General features: G+C 46.6%; 1 protein-coding gene across 1 annotated transcript; it reads right to left on the bottom strand.

Annotated features, from left to right (window-relative positions):
• Positions 1 to 73: 73 nt before the first annotated feature.
• Positions 74 to 22181, bottom strand: POGLUT3 (protein O-glucosyltransferase 3). The gene is made up of 8 exons (XM_044287770.1): positions 21810 to 22181; positions 18259 to 18456; positions 8258 to 8544; positions 7893 to 8109; positions 5339 to 5535; positions 1775 to 1969; positions 1178 to 1282; positions 74 to 736 (listed from the first exon to the last, which is right to left on the bottom strand). Exons 1-8 carry the CDS (start codon positions 22027 to 22029, stop codon positions 608 to 610), a joined length of 1548 nt encoding a protein of 515 aa, XP_044143705.1. The 5' UTR covers positions 22030 to 22181; the 3' UTR covers positions 74 to 607.
• Positions 22182 to 24083: the final 1902 nt, after the last annotated feature.

The following is a 24083-nucleotide window of genomic DNA, read 5'->3' as shown; positions in this document are numbered from 1 at the left end:
GGAAGACTCTGCTGGAATATAGCATGGAATATACAGAAAGCCTGTGGTGACACACGTTAGTGATAACTATGGATTACAGAACATACAAAAACATTTTATTATAAATTCATATCACAAAAGAGGAAATACAAATCTGTCCATCTGCAGCACTGACGTTACAGACATAGTCTTCATGATTATTGTGCCATATATTTTTTCCTTCCCTTTTATACACGGAGTGTGCATTATATATGTGGTGAGGTGAGGATCGGCAGTGAACTCGCAGTCCACCAGTCCCTTCAGACATGGAGGATGGAGAGTCTGGTGCTCAGCAGCTCCTTATGTCTCTCGCATTGATATCTTGTATTAGGAGTTTCCTCTGATGGAAAGAAGCAAAGCCAGCCATCAGGAATGGACTGCTCTACTGGGCGCAGTGGTCCCTTTGTTTCTGGAACTGAGGGGAGGATGGGGTCCAAGATGACTGATCTTCTGAGATACCATACAGACATATTAGTAGGTATAGGAGCTTAGACCTCATCACTCAAGGAATGATTAATCTTCTTCAGGAGCCAGGTCCGTCACCGGCCTCAGAGTACAGTCCCACTCGTCCATCATTCAGTACCATGGACTATAACTCATCCTTCTCATTAGTCATCTTCCTGTGGCAGTTACAGATGGCGGTATTATCATCAGGCTGAGGAACATGCTCCATCTTATGACGGATTTCAGGACGGCTTATTTGTCGATTGGCATACATCTAAAGGAAAAAGTCTAGAGTTAGTACTGCACATCTCAAGTTCAGTAAATCATCGCTTTTTATTTTTTACCCCATTCAGTGCTATGTAGATTTGATAACCAAGACATTGGGCCAAAAAAAAACAAAAAAAAATAAAAAATAAAAATATAAATAAATAAATAAATGAAAAAACGTAAAAGAACAGTTATGAATGTCTGAACTCAAGGGCCCAAAAATGTCCTGCAGTCCTGAAGAGAAAAATTGGACCCCCCTCCCAGTGATCACGAAAATGAATAGGACTGCACTTTAGGTCCCTGCAAAAGTAGTGGCTGGGGTCTGCATTCGGACCCCCACCGATCAGAAGGTGATGGCATATCCTTTCAGGGATGGGAAGACCTCTTTAAAGGGCTTGTCCCATTACAGAATAAGGGGAGCAATGAGATCTCCTTTAGTAGTTCTCACCTGGAATACTTTATAATAGTAGCAGTAGAGTCTGTGAGGTTGTAGCAGTTCCCTGGCCACAGACTGACCTTCCTTGGCTATCTTCCTCATCTCGTCGTCATTTTCCTTGAGGGACAAAAAATAAATAAAAATGGTATTGCCAAATAAACAGCTCATAAAAAAAATTATATACGGTATATCAAAATTGGTAAATTGATATCTAGTTGTAAGCAGAGAAAAATGCGCGCATATGGCTGGTATAAATGTAAAGATTTTTGCAGAAAAGCAAAATACTGATGCATGTGCAGCTGCATTATACTGCCTGCGCGGTGCACTCTGCTGGCTTCATTATCAGTACACCTCGCTGCACTGCGCATGCTCGGGGGACACAAGACAATGCCGCATGCATGAGCTTTGGAGAAGGCTGGTGGTGGTGTACAGCAGCTGGGGGATGTCAATCAAGACTGGAGGGGCAGGGGTGAGCATCAAAGTCCCCGACTCTTCCATGTAGCGTCTACGCCCAATTGACCCTTCAGGGATCATTCATTAGCATAGATCTGCGCCATTTTTAAATCTGATTTTGGCAGTTTCCGTGCGTTACATACAGCCACATCTTACCTTAGCCCACTTGATCTTGTCTAATAAATCCTCCAGGTTGCGCTTTACGGGGATGTAGTGTTTCCCTGGCTTTAGGTTGCTATAGAAGTGTTCGTAGTATTGGGAATCTTGCTTTAGGACCAAACTGTCCCCCAACATGAGATACGGAAACCTGTAGGCGGCCACAGTCCCATCCACGTTCACCTGGTACTTGTACTGTGGAAGGAAACAATAGACAGTGAGGGGCCATCATTTGTGGAAAGAGCGCCATCCTCGTCCACAGGCCCGAGATGGTAATGCTCCTCAGGCCCATTTACTAGGCTGCAATACCAGACACAGACCATGGACAAGAACGTCACTGGTAATGGGAAAAGACAAATATTTCTTATTTTGGACAAATCTATTTAATATGAAGTATAAGAAATGCCCTTGTGCTCGTCAGTCACAGTATGTACAAGAGCCATGCCTGTGGTGTCTGACCATAAGAATTCTTACAGTAGGTGTTTAAAGAGGAGCTGTCACCTCGCCTGACAGGTCTCTTTAGTGACTACTGTACTTGCATTCCCCATGTAATATCAATTCTCGAGCATCTATTCTCTCTGATGTGTCATTCCCTTATTATTCCTGCTAATAGTTTATGATTACATTACTAGCAGTCTACAATAAAGGTCCAGATGGGTGTTACCAGTTGGGGCGGGGGTACAGTCTGACACTATCCAGTCAGTGCTGTCAGTGTCAGACTGCAGATACACACCTCCAACTGGTAACACCCATCTAGACCTTTATTGCAAACTGTTGTTAGCAATTCATTCAGAACTTCTAGATGGAATAATAGAGGAAGAGCACAACACATAAGAAAAGATGCTCCAGAATTGTTATTACAAGTGAGGTTACAGGTTTTATTTTAAAATGTCCTACAATAGATATGTGTATAAAAGTAACAATTACAAGAGAAATATATAAGAAAATTTTTTATAAAAGTGGCAAATACAACAAAACAAAAATAATAATGATGGAAGAAGAAAAAAGAAGGAAGAAGAAAAATAATGAACCCCTAATAACCACCACCAAACTGTCCAAATTCCTAACCCTGATGCAAGTCGCCTATACAAATGCAGATGACACCTGGAACCCCCGCCGATTAGCAGTTTGAAAGCGCAGCGCCCTTTTTTTCAGCTCACCAAGCGAAGCGCCATACATTGTATAGTGGCTATGCTTGGTATCGCAGCTCAGCCCCATTCACTTATACGGGGCTGGGCTGCTCCTAGGCCACGTGACTGATGAACGTGACGTCACTGGGCTAGGGACAAGAACTGATTGGCGGGGGTCCCAGGTGTCGGACCCACACCAATTAAATAATGATGACCTATCCTGAGGATAGATCATCAGTATAAAATTCTCAGAAAAACCCTTTCAAATAATAAATACTCAATAATAAAAAAAATGATATCTATATCACTCATACATATACGGTACATACACACACTGGGAGAGATTTATGCAACTGTCTAAAAGAGAAACTGCCCATCAACCAATCACAGCACAGCTCTCATTCTGTATTCTGCTCTTAAAGAATGAAAGTTGTGTGGTTTTTTTTTGCAGAAAACTGCTAAAAGGGGTCTGGTCGTTAAAACTAAATATCTGTGCAATATTAAGGGGTTACTCAAGTGAACTGCTGGGTAATGCAGTCATAACATTTGGGGGTTATTTAATTTGTAAAAAGAAGCCATATTTCTGTGTTTAAAGCGCACCTGTGGTTTCAGGTGACCCTTCAGAATAAGCCAGAATGTGTATGAGGATAAACAGTATATCTGACCATTATAGGATTTGTATCCTGCATTTATCTGCGGAGGAGATCTCCAGTTCTCAGTTTTCACTGAGCTAATGGGCAGATCCTAGCAGCTATTATGTCTCCCATACACAGCACACATAGTGGAGATGACATCCTGATCCCCATCTCTCTGTATCACACCCTCAGAAGCAGCATGGAGGACGTTATACAACAGTACTAAGCAGTATAGCTGTTAATCCAGCTCAGGGGTGAGACAGAAAACTTATTGGAGCCCACGGCATCTCTGCAGCTCCACAGGGATCAGCTTACTGAAGGATCAGCTCCACCCTTCCCATAGACTTCTTGGGGCAGCAGAGGTAACTTGATCCCTCAGTGAGCTGCTAACCTGTCTCACGGAAGACAGATTTTACAGAAAAAGTAATCATTACAGGCGGGAGGAGGAGCCAGATAAGTGGAGAAAGAGGAACACTCCCGTTATATTACAAAGCTTCTTATCTTTACTTGTACTATTAATTTATGGAAACAATTAAAAAGTCAGTGGGGGAGATAAAAGACGGGCGCATCCATCTGCCAGTCTTGATCTCCCTGCACTGACATGAGAGGCGCCTAATTTATTAAGAGGCAGTAGCCTCTTAACAAATCGGGCGCATCTGTGTTTGCGCCGTGCGCCAGAAAGTGAAGTCTACGCCAGCTACAGGCTGGTGTAGATGTCTGCTATAACTTCCACCACTTTCTGGCGCAAGCACTTTCATGCGCCATAATGTGCGACTTTTATACGCCACAATAGTGGTGTAATTCGCTTAATAAAGGACCCTTTAAAAACACACTGTCAGCAGATTTGTACCTATGACACTGGCTGACCTGTTACATGTGCACTTGGCAGCTGAAGGCATCTGTGTTGGTCCCATGTTCATATGTACTATCGCTGAGAAAAATTAAACTGTAATAATATGCAAATCAGCCTCTAGGAGCAACCGGGGGCATTACCATTACACCTAGAGAGCTCCACCCTCTCTGCAACCGCCACACCTTCTGTAGTTTGACTGACAGGGTCAGGTGTGATTATGTTTTTATTGCTTGGTCCTGTCAAAGTGCAGAGAGTGCGGCAGTTGCTGAGAGAGCAGAGCCTCATTTGTATATATTAATACATCATTTTTCTCAGTAATGCGGACACATATGAACATGGGACCAACACAGATGTCTTCAGCTGCCAAGCGCACATGTAGCAGGTCAGCCAGTGTCATAGGGATAGATCTGCTGACAGATGCCCTTTAAAAACTCATGATCTTTCTAGATATGGACAGCTAACTGTACAGGGGACATCCACCAATTCTAGAGGAACTGCGCGGATGTATATATTTTTTTAAACAACATTCAGGTAAATCCATATCTGCAGTCACTGAGGACAAGTTGGCATGAACCTGAAAAGGGGTTTTGTTTTTGCCTTCTTCTGGAGCTGGCTGAGACCACCACCGATATCTAGAACGAGGGGAGAGAAGCATGTGCATATCGCGTTCTCTTTCCTCGCTGCATGAGACAGGCTCCATAGAGGTCTATGGGCTAGTCTCGATTTCATCCTCTGCTGTGAGGAGAGAGAGCAATATGTGCGCACTTCTCTCTGCTCGTTCTAGAGATCCTAGCACTTAAACCCCCAAGGATGTAAACTTTAATATGTCTCTATGAGATATAAAACATTAAATTTTTTTAAAGTTAGTGACCCTTGAACTAGTTGTAATAAATTTAATACGATGTATGTGGACCATAAAAACAACCACCGGTAGAATGACGTTCACCTTAAAGAAATCGAAGAATCCAATAAGTGGAGCTTTTCCCAGCTGCTTCTCCATTTCTCGGAAGAAGAAGTAACCGGTGATACCTGCATCGAGCAGCTCGGGGTTCTTTTTAGACATTTGCACTAACTGAAGACGCTCCTCCCGGCTGTCTCGTCCCCTGAAAAAGGCCTGTTCAGTCTTGTTGTGCCAGGAAGGACCTAAAAAGAGAACAAAAATGGAATAGCTAATGCTCAGGACATTGACAACATGGCAACTAGAGAGAATCCTCTGTCTAGTCCATGAAAGTAGAGATATAGAAACAATAGATGGAATCCAGAAAAACAGCAGTTCCACAATCTAGATTCAATATTAAACTAGTTCCTTTCCCCAGGAAGAATAAGATACTGGGAATGTAAATTTAGTAGAATCGTTATAGTGACTAGAACTTCTGCAGTTAATAGTAATGATGGCCCCTGCTCAGAAATACTGACCACTGAGCCTTTTGGTGGGTTCGGTCATCTGCATAGGACTGTATGGATTAGAACAACATGGCTGCTTTTTTCCAGGAACAGGGTCAGTTCAGTTTAGAGACGCTATTTCTGGAAGAAAGAAGCCACATATTTCTAATGCCATCATACGTGAGACTTGTCAGGTGATGATCCTATACATAATCCTACACTGACCTTAAATATCCTCAGAATAGGTCATCAATATCCAAGTGGCCTCTTCACACTATACCAAGCACAGCCCGTACACCGTATAGTAGCTAAACTGGAATGAGCTGCACAATGACTATGTGACCAATGGTGGTGAAGTCACACGGCTTAGGAAGAGGCCACTCCACTCATGAGAACAGAGGCCTCTTCAAAGAGCAGGTAGTCAGGGGTGCAGGAATCGGACCCCCACTGATCAGATACTGAAAACCTGTCCTAAGGAGCTGAACCCGGTTATAACCTCTTCTTTACTCATTTACTATGTAGGAGTGGAGCATCGGGTACTAGTGGTACCCGCCTCTAAAACAGCCTAGGGCAGCGCAACACACCGCCCATGTTGTGCCGGCGGAAGCCCCCACCTAGCATAGGGAGGAGAAGCCCGGTACATCACCGGCAGTAAACAAAGACCTTGCCCTGCGCAATGCAGTGCAAGGTAAGGGGGAGCATCGGAGCAAGGAAATGTTATACATAGTAAATTGGTAAAGAAGAGAGTTTTTCAAGTTGGGCCATAAATATCTGATTGGCAAAGGTCCAACACTCTATACCCCACTGATCAGGTCTTCTGCAGGAGCTCCGGTGCTGGAATTCACTTCAATGGCTGCAGTAATCAGCTCTGTCCACTATTCAGTGGATGAAGTTGTATAGTTCCAGCACCAGAGCTACTGCAGAACCGCTGATTGGTGGGGGTGCAAGGTGTCAGACCCCAGGTGATCCGATATTGATGGCCTATCCTGTGCAAAATCCTGCAATACCCCTTTAACTTGTATTGATCTTGGATTTACAGTCCATAATTGCATTCACAAATTTGACGGCCTGACAGCAGAGATTTGGCAGTATTCTTTGCTGGCTTAAAGGCAGGGATGGGCTGGGAACTTAGCGTGGCCCCGGAGGAAAAAATAAAAACTGAAAATGGACCCATATCGTAGGTAGGGCCAACACAAGTAGGCGGGGCCAGCAATACCATAGTGCAGCACATAATACCGCCCCGGCAGAACCGAATGCCACAGTGCAGCATAAAATACTGTCCCAGCAGCACAGAATACCTTACTAAAAGCAGTCCATTTGTGGTGGGGCAGGAAAACATCTGAGAACGCCTGTTGCCACCGGCAGGTGCATAGGTACCTGACTTGGAGAGTCAGGTTGTTATGTACTTGGCTGGCGGCCGTGAGGAGGGCTGGGGTGGCCCCATGGCATTGGCCTACTAGGAATTCTCCCTGTAGGGTCTATGGCCAGTACGTCCCTGCTTAAAGGGGTTCTCCAGCCTAGGAGCTGACAACCCCTATACTATAGACCTGTATCCTTGAACATAATAAAGAAGACTCACCTGTCCGTGTTCCTGATGCAGCTCCATTCCCAGCCTCTTGTGGTCCCCACGGGACCAGGAACCAACTGGGTCCAGTGACTGTTGTGACGAATCACAAGCCTCAGCATTCACTGCTGACACGCGAGTCTTCTTTTTTGTTTAGGGCCACAGGTCCGTAGCATAGGGGTTGTCGGCTCCAAGGCCAGGTAACCTATTTAATGTCTGCAAAGAGCGGCTCTGGTGATTTGCATTCTAGGAAGTATCTTCCTTACACCAGGCAGTACAAATATCTGATGTACAAAGAATTAATAGCTGGTTAACTGCCTCCAATCACGACCAGCAGAACTGGGAATGCTGCTCTGGAGTATACATAATACAGACTATAACTATGGGTAAGTGTACAGTAAGTAATGTATTTTAAAAGGTACTCAATAGCTCTCTCTAATATAAGCTGTAAAACAATGCTCAGCGCCGGGGTTTATATTAATTCTCCAAGCCAAAAAGTCTGTGGGTGGCAGGAGGAGATGACTATATGGAGAGGCATGAATATGCTACGTACCTGTGTGGCCCTGGATGGAGAGCAGGTCATTGGTGACCCCACGGAGTGTTTCAAGGGTAGAATGAGTAATGTCGTAGGTCGGTAGGATGATGTCTCTAGAATCAGAAGAGCTGCACCAAGAAATCATGGGCAGTGGGCCAGGGGTGTCGTTTGCCTTTCGATGTTCCACCGGCCAATCACCCACATTGATGTAAAATTCAAAGTCGGGAAGGCGAACCTAAAAAACAACTTAAATGTTATTAAATTCATTGACTTCAGACTCCTCTGCCCTGAGGAGAAATATCAGTCATGATCTAAACATATCAACGTGCCAAGCCTTGTCAACTCCAATTATTGGACCTGGCTGAATCTTGGCTGAAGCTCACCTTTCTTGCCAACGATTGCAACATTTCATCAGAGAACATTTTGAAGTCTGTGTATTTGCCCAGGGACCGTCGATAGATCTGATTATTGAGGACTGTGTAATGGACGATGGCGCCGCGCTTTTCTGCAAATCTACTGGGCACTTCCTCCAGCATTCTGTTCAGGTCTATAGATGGGAAGGGGGCAAAGTCTTTTGATATCTGAGCTTCACTGGTCGGACATGAAAGAGTCTGCTGCCATATTTCAGGGTCTTCTTCTGGACAGTCACAGTACTCATGATAAACCGGTCCTAGAAAAAGAAATAGTAAATCACCAATTAAGATAACTGAGGCACCATGGGGCCCTGGTAGAGGATACAGATACAACCAAGTGTGACAATTGCAGGCAGCAGGAGATCCGGGGCACGGGGCAAACATCCTGGTGCATGTGCCAACGATACCACTGGACAGTAAATAGAAATGTAATGAAGTTCGAGGAAGTCTGTCAGCAGGAAATTCATTGTTACACTGGGCACAATGCCTTATGGGGCTCAGCTAAATGTCATGATACCTATGACTTAGCAATCCGCTGCTTCATCCTGGAGAAAAACTACTTTTAATCCATATGCAAATGAGCACTTAAGTGCACTGAGGGAGGGGCCCACTCTGAGCACCCCTGCTCCTCCTGCTTACTCTTCCTCTGAATTGACAGGGTTAGGTGAGAGGACTATGGAGGAACCTGTACAGTAACAGGTTCCCACTGATGTTATTGTACTTGCTTACAGATTGGGCACCACGCAAAAAAACTATCTTTTAACGCTTGATTCCTATGCCTGTATAGAGTCACAGAGATGGGGCTACTCTTTGGAGAAGTCAACCTGGCCGTTGCTCCTCCTGGTCTTATTGACATGCCACAGGTCTGGTACATCATCACATGCCACATCCAGCGCTTGAACAGTGAAGTGAGGAGAAGTGAGGTCTACCGGCCTTGGCTTCATCGGTGAATGCACATCTTCAAAGAGTGGTCCCACCTTTGCCATTCTACAAAGGCTTGGGAATGCTGCAGGATGTGGAAACTGCACGCAAGTAGAAGAACATCGACTGTTACTGTCCTGGACAACAGGTTGATGGTAGTTTGAGCAGCTAGATCATGTTGACAGGTTCCCTTTAAGCATTACGCAGTGTCTATTCATATCATCGGACAACTGGAGAAGACAGTTCCAGGGAGAGACGCTCTTTGTATATCGTTCTCCATTTTGGCCATAAGATGAGGATCCTGAACAGAAAATTCCCTACTAGGTGATTTATGAATGGGTTTTATGAAATGGACAACACTTCTCACCAGCGGTAGCTACAATCCGGCAGGCATGCGGAGGATCGGCCAAACACAAACCGCAGCATACTTAATGCGGGCAGCGGACATTCCGTCCACATCCAGCAGTGCCGGATCTGGTGAATTCTGGTAGGTTGTCCTCTGCTGCTGGAGCAGCCTGCCAGGAACTAGTCTATAGTAGTCTATATAGACAACAATGACATATCAGGCAAGGCCTTCAGCTACTTGTGCTTTTCTGCTCCCTACCAAAATGTGAATGGTTCCAGGGAGGGGCTTTCAGAAAGAACTGCCCAGGGTGGACCTCCCCAATCATACACTGGTGGCATAGCTAAATATCAAGATCTATCCCTAAAAAATAAAAAAAAAAAAACACTTTACAGCCTATAAAAAGTACAGCAACTCCTTTCCAGACCCCTCAGCAGTAAACCTGCTCGATTTATCTTTATAACCAGGCAGATTTCCAGGAGTAATAATAAAATCTGCACTTGTGGGCATGTAGGGAAGAAGGCTTCTGGTACACATAGCACGTGAGAGAAAAATACATTCTCCAAGTGGACCGACAGTGGGGCAGACTAAGGGATTACACTAGCAGATAATCGTGCAGATCATATCTAACAAGTGTTCGTAGTAACGCTCGTTAGCAATTATCTGGCAGTGTAATACTGCCGACAAGCAATCACTCGTTCATCGGACAATCGGAATCTTTCAGCAGGTTTAAAAACCATCGCTTGCCATCGGCAGATTGTACGGTCTAATCACGATCTGCTGCCGGCAAACAGTGATTCTGCATGGGGACGAGCGAAAGCATTAGCGATCACTGCTCTCCATACTGTGGAGGAGATCGCTGCATGTAATCCCCCTGTAACTTTCACAGGACATTCAATGATTTAAAGGACTTAACCTTTAAGGGCCTGTTCAAATAGCAGAATTTGGTTGGTGATCACGTGGTGTCTGCCTCCCATTGTTTTCAAAGGGAGGCAGCGCTGCAGTTCGTGGACTGGCGTTTCAAAGCTGCAAGCTTGCCAAGGAGGGGCATGTCCCTTCTTGGCGCGGTGTCCGGACAGATGCTGTTTCAAGCCATGGTGGGTGTACACTCACGGTTTAGCTCCATTTAATGTGAACAACCACAGCAGAAACCGTGGCGCTTTCTGCCATGGAGTACACAACGCTAATGGTTTCGCTCGCCATGTGAACGTACCTTGAAGGGGTTTTCCAGGACTTAAATATTGATGGCCTATCCTCAAATAGAAGGGATCTAAGCAGCACCCCAAATAAAGATCCTATTAAGTCACACTGTGCAACGTTTAAGCTCACACCGACTTTTTCTCTAACAACCCGCGAGGATAGGTCATCAAATCTGATCGGTTGGGGGTCTGACTCCCAGCACCGCTGCTCGCCAGCTGTTGAAAGGTGCCTTGCCGCCCAGACGTCCTCTTCCTAAGGCCCCTATCACACGAGTGAGTCCCACGCATTAGACTCGCAGCATGCGTCAGGGAGAGCACCCGTGCTGACCTCCCAGCACTGACGGGGGTCGCATAGCATTACATTAATTTATGATGCTATGTAACCCTTACAGTTCTGGAAAGTATTGGACAACACTGACAGCATTATGTCGGTGTTATCCAATATATTCCAGACCTCTAAGGGTTACATAGCATTGTAAATCAGTACAATACTAAACCCAGTCAGTGCTGGGAGGTCAGGACGGGAGCAGATGCATACGCACGCTGCGAGTCGGATGCGTGGGACTTGCCCGTGTGAAAGGGGCCTAAGGCTACTTTCACACTAGCATTTTTTGCGGATCCTTCATGGATCTGCAAAAACGCTTCCGTTACAATAAAACAACCGCACACATCTGTCATGAACGGATCCGGTTGTATTAGGTCTTCTATAGCCATGAAAGTCAATGGGGGACGGATCCGTTTTCTATTGTGTCAGAATCACATTGTGTACAGAAAAACGCTGCAGGCAGCCTCCAGAGCGGAATGGTGACTGAACGGATGCAAACTGATGCATTCTCAGCGGATCCTTGTCCATTCAGAATGCATTAGGGAAAAACTGATCTCTTTTGGACCGCGTGTGAGAGCCCTGAACGGATCTCACAAACGGAAAGCCAAAACGCGAGTGACATCAAGTGAATGTGATTGAATTGTAATACCAAAAACAGCCACTAAAAAATGTAAGGCGCTGTACTTGGTGTAGTCTGAGTGCTGTGGCCCTTTCAGACAGCTGACTTGCAGGGGTGCCAGAAGTTGACCCCCACCGATTTGATCCTGAGGACAGGTGATCAATATTATAAGTTCCGGAAAACCCCTTTAAATGTCTGTATATTCTTGTATGTGGGTGAAAAACATTTTGGGATTAACACAGAGACACAGCGGAAAACAGAGATTAGATCAAATGTATCTTCTGCTGCGTGTGGGACAAGCCAGGACAAGGCCCGCTGTCAGGTCGGCATCCATCAGGCAGCGGGAAATGTTAATGTATCACCACACCTTCTGGAGATACTGTCTGAGGCTGAACGAGGAGGTTTCCAGGGATCACTGAAGTTACTCGCAGATCATCTCACTCAGAATGGTCCTCATTGTAATCAGTTATGTTCTCAGAAGCTGCTAATTCTCCGGAAAGAAGAATCCTTCCAGGCTGGCATACAGGAACTATATAGGCTCCCTGCCCTGTGGTAACAGCTCTCAGGACATATCCTAGACGTGTTTCTTTACCCCCTTAAGGACTCTGCCCTATTTCACCTTACGGACTCGGCCATTTTTTTGCAAATCTGACCAGTGCCACTTTAAGTGCTGATAACTTTAAAACGCTTTGACTTATCCAGGCCGTTCTGAGATTGGTTTTTCGTCACATATTATACTTCATGACACAGGCAAAATGAAGTAAAAAAAAAAATAAAAATATGTATTTTTTTATTTATAAAAAAAATACTAAAATTTACCAAAAGTGTAAAAAAAATAAATAAAATAAAATGCTAATTTCAAGTTTCAATTTCTCTACTTCTAGAATACATAGTAATACTGTCACCGCCAGCTCTCTGAGAAGGTCTGACAGACGTCCTCCTCTACCTCTTGCATGATGTTCTTTGTTTTGGTTTCACTTTCTCATCTCATTTCCTTCTCCCAGCTGTCACCTATTTAGACTAATCCTCTTTCCTTTATATTCCCTCTCATACTGCCTCACTTTGCGGTTTATACTACTTCCTGGATTGAAGTGTTCACTGCTGGAGGCTTCTGCTGCTGCTTGTTCAGATAAATCCTTTCATGTATTGTGTTTCCTTGCTGGCTTGATTCTAGGTGACCCTGACTCCCTCCGTATGAAGTGCAGGGAGCCGGTGGTCGTGTCCCCTCACTATTATAGGGTTTTCAGGTGTCACACAGTCTTAGGTACGGGGGCATACAATCGTCTACCTTTGAGACCCTTGTATGTGCTTAGCAGTCAGGGTGAGCTCTTAGGGTTTTATAGGGGGTCACCTTTATGCTCCTTAGTTTGGGATCAAGCCAGTCGGACGTTTATTCATAACTTCCAGCTATCTGCAACATCATCCGTGACAAATACCTCCAAAAATAGTTATTACTTTACATTCCCCATATGTCTACTTCATGTTTGGATCATTTTGGGAATGATATTTTATTTTTTGGGGATGTTACAAGGCTTAGAAGTTTAGAAGCAAATCTTGAAATTTTCAAAAACCCAATTTTTAGGGACCAGTTTTATTTTTTTTTATCTGCACTATTTTGGGGGTACATCACCAAGCTGAGTGTGCATGTGTTTGGAGGGATTGAGAGAGAGAGCTCAGGTATTTACTACTTTGGATATCAGCTGTAGCTTGATAAAAACTTAGCAATGCTACAAAAAGTATAGGTGTAGACCCCGCCTTTAAGGGCATCTGTTAGCAGTTTTGTACCTATGACGCTGGCTGACCTGTTGTATTTGCGCTTGGCAGCTGAGGACATCTGCGTTGGTCCCATTTTCATATGTGCCCGCATTGCTGAGAAAAATGATGGTTTAATATATGCAAATGAGCCTCTAGGAGCAACGGGGGCGTTGCCATTACACCTAGAGGCTCTACTTTCGCTACAACTACCGTGCCCACTGCATTAAATAGACAGGGCCGGGTGTGACAATGTTTTCACAGCCTGGCCTTGTCAATCGAAGTGAAAGAGTGTGTGGCAGTTGAAGAAAGAGCAGAGCCTCTAGGTGTAACGGCTACGCCCTTTAATAGTGGGCCCACATAGTCTCCCCTCTCAGCTATAGAGCTGCAAGAGCTAAAGGCTATATTTACACAAGACCTTATTTTTTTCAGGTTTTAGTACAGTTTCTTGCAGGGATTTTTGTAAATGCTGCAAAACCACATTTTTGTTCTGGGTTTCTTGTAGCCTCCCACCCTGCGGCTCCTCCTTCCCACTGGGAGGAGCTGGATGCCTAGCTCATATATATAGAAGGTCTGTGGCTTCAGTTCCTTGCTTGGTCCTCCTGTGTGCACATGCTTCAAAGACTGCTGCTGCTTCTGGTTCCTGATCCTGGCCTCGTCTGACTACCCCGTTGGTTCCCGATCCTGGCTTCGTCTGACTACCCCGTTGGTTCCTGATCCTGGCTACGTCTGACTACCCTCCTGGTTCCTGACCTCCGTCTACGCAAGACCCTGCTTCAGTTTAGCCATCCGTTTGGACTTTAGCTACGGCTTGATTTTCAATAAAGCCTTCTTATTCCACCTATCTCTGTTGTACGTCTGGTTCATGGTTCCATGACATTAGGACCAAGCCATGAATTCTGACGGTACAGGGCCATCCTCGCTACCTACGCTGGTTGCCAGACTTGATCAGCAGGATCACCTGTTGGGTCGGTTCGCTGTGGCGTTACAAACCCTGCTTGAACGCACGGCTCATTTAGCTTCCGTTGCCGATGGGTCGGTTGTCGCTCCTGGGCCCGCTCCTACTGCCGCTCCGGTTGTTGCGCCAGAGTCTACCCCGACACCTGTTGCTGCACCTGCGGTGTTTCGGGGTATGACCGGTTCTGCCCCCCTTCCACAGCGCTTTGGGGGAGAGCCAACTCAGTGCCGAGGTTTCCTTAACCAGGTGGCCATTTATTTCGAGTTGCTATGTCTCCGATCACCAAGACAATTGGGTTGACCTCCTGCCTTGGGCTGAGTTTGCCAGGAACACGGCGGTGAACTCTTCCTCTGGGACGTCTCCCTTCATGGCCAATTATGGGTTCCAACCTGCCGTGTTACCGGAGGTATTCTCTCCCCAGGATACTCCGGCTGTGGAGGATCACCTTTCCGTCCTACGTACTTCTTGGGTACAGATCCAGAGGTCCCTTGAGGTCTCTGCGCAACGCCAGAGACTCCAGGCTAATCGCAGACGAGCGCCCGCTCCTTCCTACCAGGTCGGAGACCGTGTATGGTTGTCCACCCGCAACCTCAACCTTCGAGTGCCCACTCCCAAGCTGGCGCCTCGCTTTGTTGGTCCCTTCCGAGTGCTTCACAGGGTAAACCCGGTAGCCTATGCCCTTGCGCTTCCTCCTGGCATGCGGATCTCCAACGTGTTTCATGTCTCCCTGTTGAAGCCATTGGTGTGTAATCGTTTCACTTCCTCGGTTCCTCGGCCCCGTCCGGTCCAAGTGGGCAATCGTGAGGAATATGAGGTGAGCAATATCCTGGACTCACGCCTGGTCCGCGGTCGGTTGCAGTTTTTGGTCCATTGGCGTGGTTATGGTCCAGAGGAGCGTTCCTGGGTTCCCTCCACAGATGTCCATGCTCCTGCGTTGCTCCGAGCCTTCCACGCACGCTTCCCTCTGAAACCGTTCCTTACTCCGCGGAGGAGGGGCCCTTGAGGGGGAGGTACTGTCATGGTCTTACCTTCTCACTGTTCTCCTTCGTTTGACATGTGCTGGCGGCCATCTTGGTTTCTGGGTTTCTTGTAGCCTCCCACCCTGCGGCTCCTCCTTCCCACTGGGAGGAGCTGGATGCCTAGCTCATATATATAGAAGGTCTGTGGCTTCAGTTCCTTGCTTGGTCCTCCTGTGTGCACATGCTTCAAAGACTGCTGCTGCTTCTGGTTCCTGATCCTGGCCTCGTCTGACTACCCCGTTGGTTCCCGATCCTGGCTTCGTCTGACTACCCCGTTGGTTCCTGATCCTGGCTACGTCTGACTACCCTCCTGGTTCCTGACCTCCGTCTACGCAAGACCCTGCTTCAGTTTAGCCATCCGTTTGGACTTTAGCTACGGCTTGATTTTCAATAAAGCCTTCTTATTCCACCTATCTCTGTTGTACGTCTGGTTCATGGTTCCATGACAGACAGCCACAATAAAAGTGTTCTCCATAAACTTGGCATTCAAAGTGGCCCAAAAAAAGTGCTCTCCATACCCATGATGGCCAACGGCTGGTCTGCTGTCGATGCCACCCCCATGTGCACTACATTGGGGGGTGGCATCTGATATTACTGTAGGGGAAAGCTTGGGATCTAGTGATCACCAGTCAGTGTGGTTTACTATAAGTACAGTGACTGAGTCACACCACGCAAAAACAAAAAAGTTTTAGATTTTAGAAAAACTGACTTTTCTAAAATTAGATTTGTGGTATACGAGTCCCTATCAGATTGGAACAGTTTCAATGGAGTCCAAGAGAAATGGGACAACTTAAAAGTGGCACTATTGAAGGCAACAGAAAATTGCATTAGGCTTGTCAGTAAAAGCAAAAAAAGGAAGAGACCGCTGTGGTACTCAGCAGAAGTGGCCAAAATCATTAAAAACAAAAAGATAGCATTTAGTAATTATAAAAACCAAAACGAGGATGACAGGAAAATTTATAAGATTAGGCAGAGAGAGGCCAAACAAGTTATAAGAGCTTCTAAAGCGCAGGCAGAAGAGAAATTAGCTCAGTCAGTGAAAAAAAGGCGATAAGGCGTACTTCAGATACATAAATGTAAAAATTCAACTAAAACTAGGAATTACCAAATTAAAAACAAAAGAAGGAAGGTATAAGGAAGAAGATAAAGAACTAGCTGACTGCCTCAATGAATACTTCTGTTCAGTCTTTACAAAGGAAAATAAAGGAGAAGGACCTCAGTTAGGAAAGAAGACTAATGACTTTTGATGCATGTGTCTTTACAGAGGAAGAGGTTCTAAGTCAACTGTCTAAAATTAATACAAATAAGTCACAGGGGCCTGATGGGATACACCCAAAGCTATTAAAAGAGCTCAGCGGTGAACTAGCAAAACCATTAACAGATTTATTTAACCAATCACTGGCAACAGGAGTCGTCCCAGAAGATTGGAAATTAGCAAATGTTGTGCCCATTCACAAGAAAGGTAGTAGGGAGGAATCGGGCAACTATAGACCAGTAAGCCTGACATCAATAGTGGGGAAATTAATGGAAACCATACTTAAGGAGAGGATTGTGAAACATCTAAAATCCCATGGATTAAAAGATGAAAAACAGCATGGGTTTACTTCAGGGAGATCATGTCAAACTAATCTTATTGATTTTTTTGATTGGGTGACTAAAATAATAGATGGAGGAGGTGCAGTAGACATTGCTTATCTAGACTTTAGTAAGGCTTTTGATACTGTCCCACATAGAAGACTTATCAATAAAGTGCAGTCTTTGTGCTTGGACTCCCATATTGTTGAATGGATTAGGCAGTGGCTGAGGGACAGGCAATAGAGGGTTGTAGTCAATGGAGTATATTCAGACCAAGATCTTGTTACCAGTGGGGTACCTCAGGGATATGTTCTGGGACCCATATTGTTTAATATCTTTATCAGCGAAATTGCAGAAGGCCTCAATGGTAAGGTGTGTCTTTTTGCTGATGACACAAAGATTTGTAACAGGGTTGATGTTCCTGGAGGGATACACCAGATGGAAAAGGATTTAGGAAAACTAGAGGAATGGTCAAAAATCTGGCAACTAAAATTTAATGTTGATAAGTGCAAGATAATGCACCTGGGACGTAAAAACCCAAGAGCAGAATATAAAATCAGTGATACAGTCCTAACCTCAGTATCTGAGGAAAGGGATTTAGGGATCATTATTTCAGAAGACTTAAAGGTAGGCAGACAATGTCATAGAGCAGCATGAAATGCTAGCAGAATGCTTGGGTGTATAGGGAGAGGCATTACCAGTAGAAAGAGGGAGGTGCTCATGCCGCTCTACAGAGCACTAGTGAGACCTCATTTGGAGTATTGTGCGCAGTACTGGAGACCATATCTCCAGAAGGATATTGATACTTTGGAGAGAGTTCAGAGAAGAGCTACTAAACTGGTACATGGATTGCAGGATAAAACTTACCAGGAAAGATTAAAGAAAGACGAGACAGAGGGGATATGATAGAAACTGCTAAATACATAAAGGGAATCAACAAGGTAAAAGAGGAGAGCATATTTAAAAGAAGAAAAACTGCTACAAGAGGACATAGTTTTAAATTAGAGGGGCAAAGGGTTAAAAGTAATATCAGGAAGTATTACTTTACTGAGAGAGTAGTGGATGCATGGAATAGCCTTCCTGCAGAAGTGGTAGCTGCAAATACAGTGGAGGAGTGTAAGCATGCATGGGATAGGCATAAGGCCATCCTTCATATAAGATAGGGCCAGGGGCTATCCATAGTATTCAGTATATTGGGCAGACTAGATGGGCCAAATGGTTCTTATCTGCCGACACATTCTATGTTTCTATTGGCATTACCTTTCAGTATATACGGAGACTGTGCCACATGCTTGTCCTGATGACGCACTTCAATGACCAGTCCTTCTCTAGTACTTCCATACATGCGATATCTCAACAGGAAGGAGCCATCATTCCTGTCCAGGGGGTCCGGCACGTGAATTCGGATGTATTCTTTTGGAGACAAGGCTTTAATCACGACCTTAAATGGTTTATTCCCTGGAAAAATAATAGATCGTCATCGGAACTATAAGTGTGTTCTCCATACCCATGCCAGCCACAGTGGCCCCACAAGAGTGTTCTCTATACACCTGACATTCACCATAACAGTGTTCTCCATAATCATGACAGCTACAGAGGCCCCTTTCTTTTGGGCAAGATAAATCATATACAAACGCAAAAACACAAATGCAATCGCACTCTGCCCTGCCTTTCTGCTGGATGTTGAATGAGGCATTGGTGTACAATTTGGCCAAAGCGTAATAAGCCACTCACCACGTAAAGGTCGCCTCTATGAGTGGTCCCTAACACTAGTTCCTACCTGTTATGGGCCACGACAGCCACACAAAGTCCAGGGAGCGCAGGTACAGCATGCACGCCAAGAACACTCTGCTTTTAACCCCGTCCGGTGCCATTACAGCTTTCATCGGATCCAGGGATGCAAGTACCAACATGCATGCTGAGCCCACTATATACGTCTCCTGGAGCCAAATGGCTACTGGTAGGTGCTATATAAGCAGACTCAGTAAAAGCAGAGTGTGCTCGGCGTGCATGCTGTACCTGCGCTCCCTGGACTTTGTGTGGCTGTCATGGCCCATGGACTTGGTTTATGGGGGCCGTTATAAACCGCACCCTTGTGAATTGTGTGGTGTGGCTCTCTGCACTTGGGTGGAAAAAAAAAGTCACAATCTCAGGTTTAAAAAAAATATATAAAAGTGGCCCCTTAACACTGCCATCCAGGGTCCTCACAACAGTAACAATGGCCCTAATGTCTCGGCACACGCATATATCCACACAGAACAGCGACAGGGCGTCATTTATACACCGAAAATAAGGGGGAGATTTATCAAACTATTGTACAGGAAAACTGGCTTAGTTGTCCATAGCAACCAATCAGATTTCACCTTTCATCTACCAAAGGAGCTCTGAAAAATCAAAGGTGGAATCTGATTGGTTGCTATGGGCAACTAAGCCAGTTTTTCTTTCCACCAGTTTTAATAAATCTCCCCCAATGTCTGTCCGCAACTGGGGAAAAAAGTGCCAAAAAGGATTCCATTCAAAACTACAATTTGGGGAAAAGTGCAACAAAAGAAAATGCATTATGTCTCATTTATGGCCTTTGGGTGTAAATATGCTGTTACAAAGTCAACCATGTTGTCCTCCTACAACAGTGTCAATCGTAGTGCCCCCATAAGTGTCAATGACAGTCACAACCAGTGTCTGTAACCCTTAAGTTAGAACGAGTGCCCTTATAATATCTAGTGTCCCCATAACAGTGACAACCAGTGCCCTTATAACAAGTGTCCCCCATAACAGTGACAACCAGTGCCCTTATAGCAATATTATCAATAGTGTCCCCCATAACAGTGACAACCAGTGCCCTTATAACAAGTGTCCCCCATAACAGTGACAACCAGTGCCCTTATAGCAATATTATCAATAGTGTCCCCCATAACAGTGACAACCAGTGCCCTTATAACAAGTGTCCCCCATAACAGTGACAACCAGTGCCCTTATAGCAATATTATCAATAGTGTCCCCCCATAACAGTGACAACCAGTGCCCTTATAATGTCTAGTGTCCCCATAACAGTGACAACCAGTGCCCTTATAACAAGTGTCCCCCATAACAGTGACAACCAGTGCCATTATAATAGTGTCAGCCAGTGTCCCCCATAACAGTGACAACCAGTGCCATTATAATAGTGTCAGCCAGTGTCCCCATAACAGTGACAACCAGTGCCATTATAATAGTGTTAGCCAGTGTCTCCATAACAGTAACAACCAGTGCCCTTATAATAATGTCAACCAGTGTCTGTAACCCATGTTAGAACCAGTGCCCCTATAATAATAACATCCATAGTGTCCCCAGAACTGTGACAAACAGCGCCCTTATAACAACAACATCAATAGTGCCCCCATAAGTGCCAACCAGTGCCCCTATAACAACATCCAGAGTGCCCCCATAACAGTGACAACCTTATGACTGTGTCGGGTGTTTCACAGAACAACAGATCCCGTGTCGCTCGCACATCCTTGTTGCTCTTTCGCTGTTTTCAGACGTGACCTGTGAACACTGCAATAATGGGGCGGCCGTGACAAGCGAGCAGCCAATAAACCTTCCAGCCAGTATGCCAGGTGTGCGACAGAGCTACTAATGCCAACATGTGCCATCTCACCCTTCTACACATGTATGCCAGGTCTGACTAGTCACTGATGTGTGTGACATCCTCAGCTGTGTTCACATCACGGTCACCCCACATTTCACACAACACGTCAGATGGAAGTCACAGCGCCATCCGTCGCCATAGGGTATCATTGTAAAAAGAAAAAAACGTATACGTTAACGTATACTTTTTTGCTGGACTCTGAAAAACCGCAGTGTACGGTACTTCTGCATCCTTTATTCCCAATGTATATGTCAAATGTGGACGCTCCCGTTTTAATAAGTGGCCCCAAAACAATGAACACTGGGGGCAGATTTACCAAAACTGTTCTCTGTTGTTGTCAGGACGTTTCTGGAAGAGAACAGCTGGCCAGATCTGGTATTTCCGGATTCTCTGGATCACCACCAGATCCCCATTGAACGTAATGTCAGGCGGTGATCCGGCCGCCTTCCGGCATAAACACCAGGTTTTGGCCGGACAAATACTACTGCATGCAACAGCTGGCATCAATGCCGGATCATCTGTGAGGGAGATGTGAACGCCGCCTAACACCGCCAGCCGCAACCCCCTGATAACACCGCCAGCCGCAACCCCCTGATAACACCGCAACCCCCTGATAACACCGCCAGCCGCAACCCCCTGATAACACCGCCAGCCGCAATAGTTGTGCTGGAACTAGTGTCTGTACGACTGGCACACAAAATCACTTGTAGTCTCAAAATACAGCAGCCACGGGGCCCCCATAACACTGGCAGCCACGGGGCCCCCATAACACTGGCAGCCACGGGGCCCCATATAACACTGGCAGCCACGGGGCCCCATATAACACTGGCAGCCACCGGGCCCCATATAACACTGCCAGCCACGGGGCCCCATATAACACTGCCAGCCACGGGGCCCCATATAACACTGCCAGCCACGGGGCCCCATATAACACTGCCAGCCACGGGGCCCCATATAACACTGACAGCCACGGGGCCCCTGTACTACATCTGGGTCAGTCACTACAGCGGCCGCTCACACTGATAACTACTCTATAGAGATAAAAGGGGATAATGTAACCCGCAGCAGTGAAGGGGTTACCCGTCGAGTACGGGGCACAGGGCGGTGACGTCAGTGGGCGGGGCTGTCTGCCGGTCCCGTCTGTCTGGGACGTTTCGTTATTAGCGGCGGGTCACGTGATTACCCGGGGAGGAGGTGAAGTTGTGTCCGTCTCCGCTCACCGCCTGGATGTGGAAGTGCCGGACGGGCAGGGTGGCGGCAGCCTGCAGCCCCGGCCCCCACACCAGGCTCTTCTCCGGGCTCACTTCCTCCGTAGCCCCCGCAGCGTGGAGGTTCCCTGCCCAGAACAGCAGCAGGAGCAGCGCCATCCTCCTGGGGACCGGCCGCGGAGCAGAGGCCGCCATGTGTCACCGCGCACACCGGCTGCCGGACTTATTCAAAGTTCTCCATGGGAAGTAGGACCGGAGATCTGTCTGCCGCTGATTGGTGGGCTGTCCAGCCAATCAGGAGGGGGCTGAGTGCTGCGATGGGCAGATCCGGGCTGTATAGGAATGTATAGTGTGCTGGGTGCAATGCTCTGCACGTAGCCCCTGTGTATGGGGATGGATAGTGTGCCGGGTGCAATGCTCTGCACGTACCCCCTGTGTATGGGGATGGATAGTGTGCCGGGTGCAATGCTCTGCACGTACCCCCTGTGTATGGGGATGGATAGTGTGCCGGGTGCAATGCTCTGCATGTACCCCCTGTGTATGGGGATGGATAGTGTGCTGGGTGCAATGCTCTGCACGTACCCCCTGTGTATGGGGATGGATAGTGTGCTGGGTGCAATGCTCTGCACGTAGCCCCTGTGTATGGGGATGGATAGTGTGCCGGGTGCAATGCTCTGCACGTACCCCCTGTGTATGGGGATGGATAGTGTGCCGGGTGCAATGCTCTGCATGTACCCCCTGTGTATGGGGATGGATAGTGTGCCGGGTGCAATGCTCTGCACGCACCCCCTGTGTATAGGAATGTATAGTGTGCTGGGTGCAATGCTCTGCACGTACCCCATGTGTATGGGGATGGGTAGTGTGCTAGGTGCCAATGCTCTAGTAGTCACTCACTATAATAGGGGCCCCTGTGCAGCCCCCCGAGGCTCCTGGAGGTCCCATCAGTGATGGCTCTTGTGTGCTGGCGCCATACATGTTATTGTTTTCCATCAGTTTGCAGTGAAGGTCCAGCCGGGTGTTACCAGGCATGCAGCGTTATTTGTCCGCAGAAAGCTGGCGTTATAATGAGTGGGGATCCAGCAGTGTCTGGCCGGATACGGTAATTCCTCCGCTGGCGGTGTGACTGTGGCCTAATTAGTCACTTATCATCACTGACATTCAAAATAACGGATCGGAACATAACCCTGCTTTCACACCTGAGCGTTTCCCAAACGCGCGTTAAACGTTTTTGTAATAGTAGACGCGCGTTTGTGTCATTGACTGCAGTGTCCTATGGCCACAAACGCGCGTCAAAACGCCCTAAAGAAGCTCAAGTACTTGTTTGAGCGTCGGGCGTTTTACAGCGCGATCGTACGCGCTGTAAAACGCCCAGGTGAGAACCATTCCCATAGGGAAGCATTGGTTTTCATGTGTTGAGCGTTTTACAGCGCGTTTGAACGCGCTGTAAAACGCTCAGGTGTGAACTTAGGGTAAAGCCCGTCTCACATCTGCATCAGGGCTCGCGCACACAGCAGTCTACAAATTGCATATCCACAAACCCCAGATATCGGCCGCGTGCCTTCCACATTTCGAGGAATGGAAAATCTGGCTCGTGCACACTAACGCGTGCCAGTCAGGCCCATGCTGCGGACCGCAATGCACGGGCACTGACCACAAGGCCCGCTGTATGCAGACACAGATCCGCATCAGACGGTCCGTACCGCAAAATAGTAGTGCATTCAAGTGAATCCGTGATGTGGTGCAAAACCGGCCGGGGCCTGTGTTTGGTAGACCAGCATTTCTGCCTCATAAAAAAACTCCCATGTCTTAGGCTACGTTCACACTAGTTTTAGTTCTCCGGTATTGATATCTGTCATAGGGGCTCAATACCGGAAAACAACGCATTGTCAATGGGGACAAAACTGAACAGAACGGAGCGCTCCAAAACACATTCAGTTGCGTTCTCATACCGGAGAGCATGCTGCAGTTTTCTTTCCGTCCTGACATACAATGCAAGTCAATGGGGACGGATCCGTTTTCTCTGACCCAATAGAAAACTGATCCGTCCCCCGTCCGTCCTTTTAATGGAGTTTGACGGATCCGTCTTGGCTATGTTACAGATAATACAACCGGATCCGTTCATAACGGATGCAGGCGGTTGTATTATCGGTAACGGAAGTGTTTTTGCTGAACCCTGCCGGATCCAGTACAGACGCCAGTGTGAAAGTAGCCTTAATTGCATTTTTTCCCCCGCAAATTTCACCCTTTCC

The sequence above is a fragment of the Bufo gargarizans genome, chromosome 3 (assembly GCF_014858855.1).
Source record: "Bufo gargarizans isolate SCDJY-AF-19 chromosome 3, ASM1485885v1, whole genome shotgun sequence".
Lineage (NCBI taxonomy): Eukaryota > Metazoa > Chordata > Amphibia > Anura > Bufonidae > Bufo > Bufo gargarizans.
This window is presented reverse-complemented; position numbering and strand designations above follow the sequence as displayed.

Bases quoted from the DNA above. Each gene is read 5' to 3' on its own strand.
- POGLUT3 (XM_044287770.1), bottom strand. From the start codon at position 22,029: ATGGCGGCCTCTGCTCCGCGGCCGGTCCCCAGGAGGATGGCGCTGCTC. The intron at 18,457-21,809 runs GTAATCACGTGA...TTATTTTTCCAG, and splicing joins CAACTTCACCTCCTCCCCGG to GGAATAAACCATTTAAGGTC. The intron at 1,970-5,338 runs GTGAACGTCATT...TTCCTTCCACAG, and splicing joins GATTCTTCGATTTCTTTAAG to TACAAGTACCAGGTGAACGT.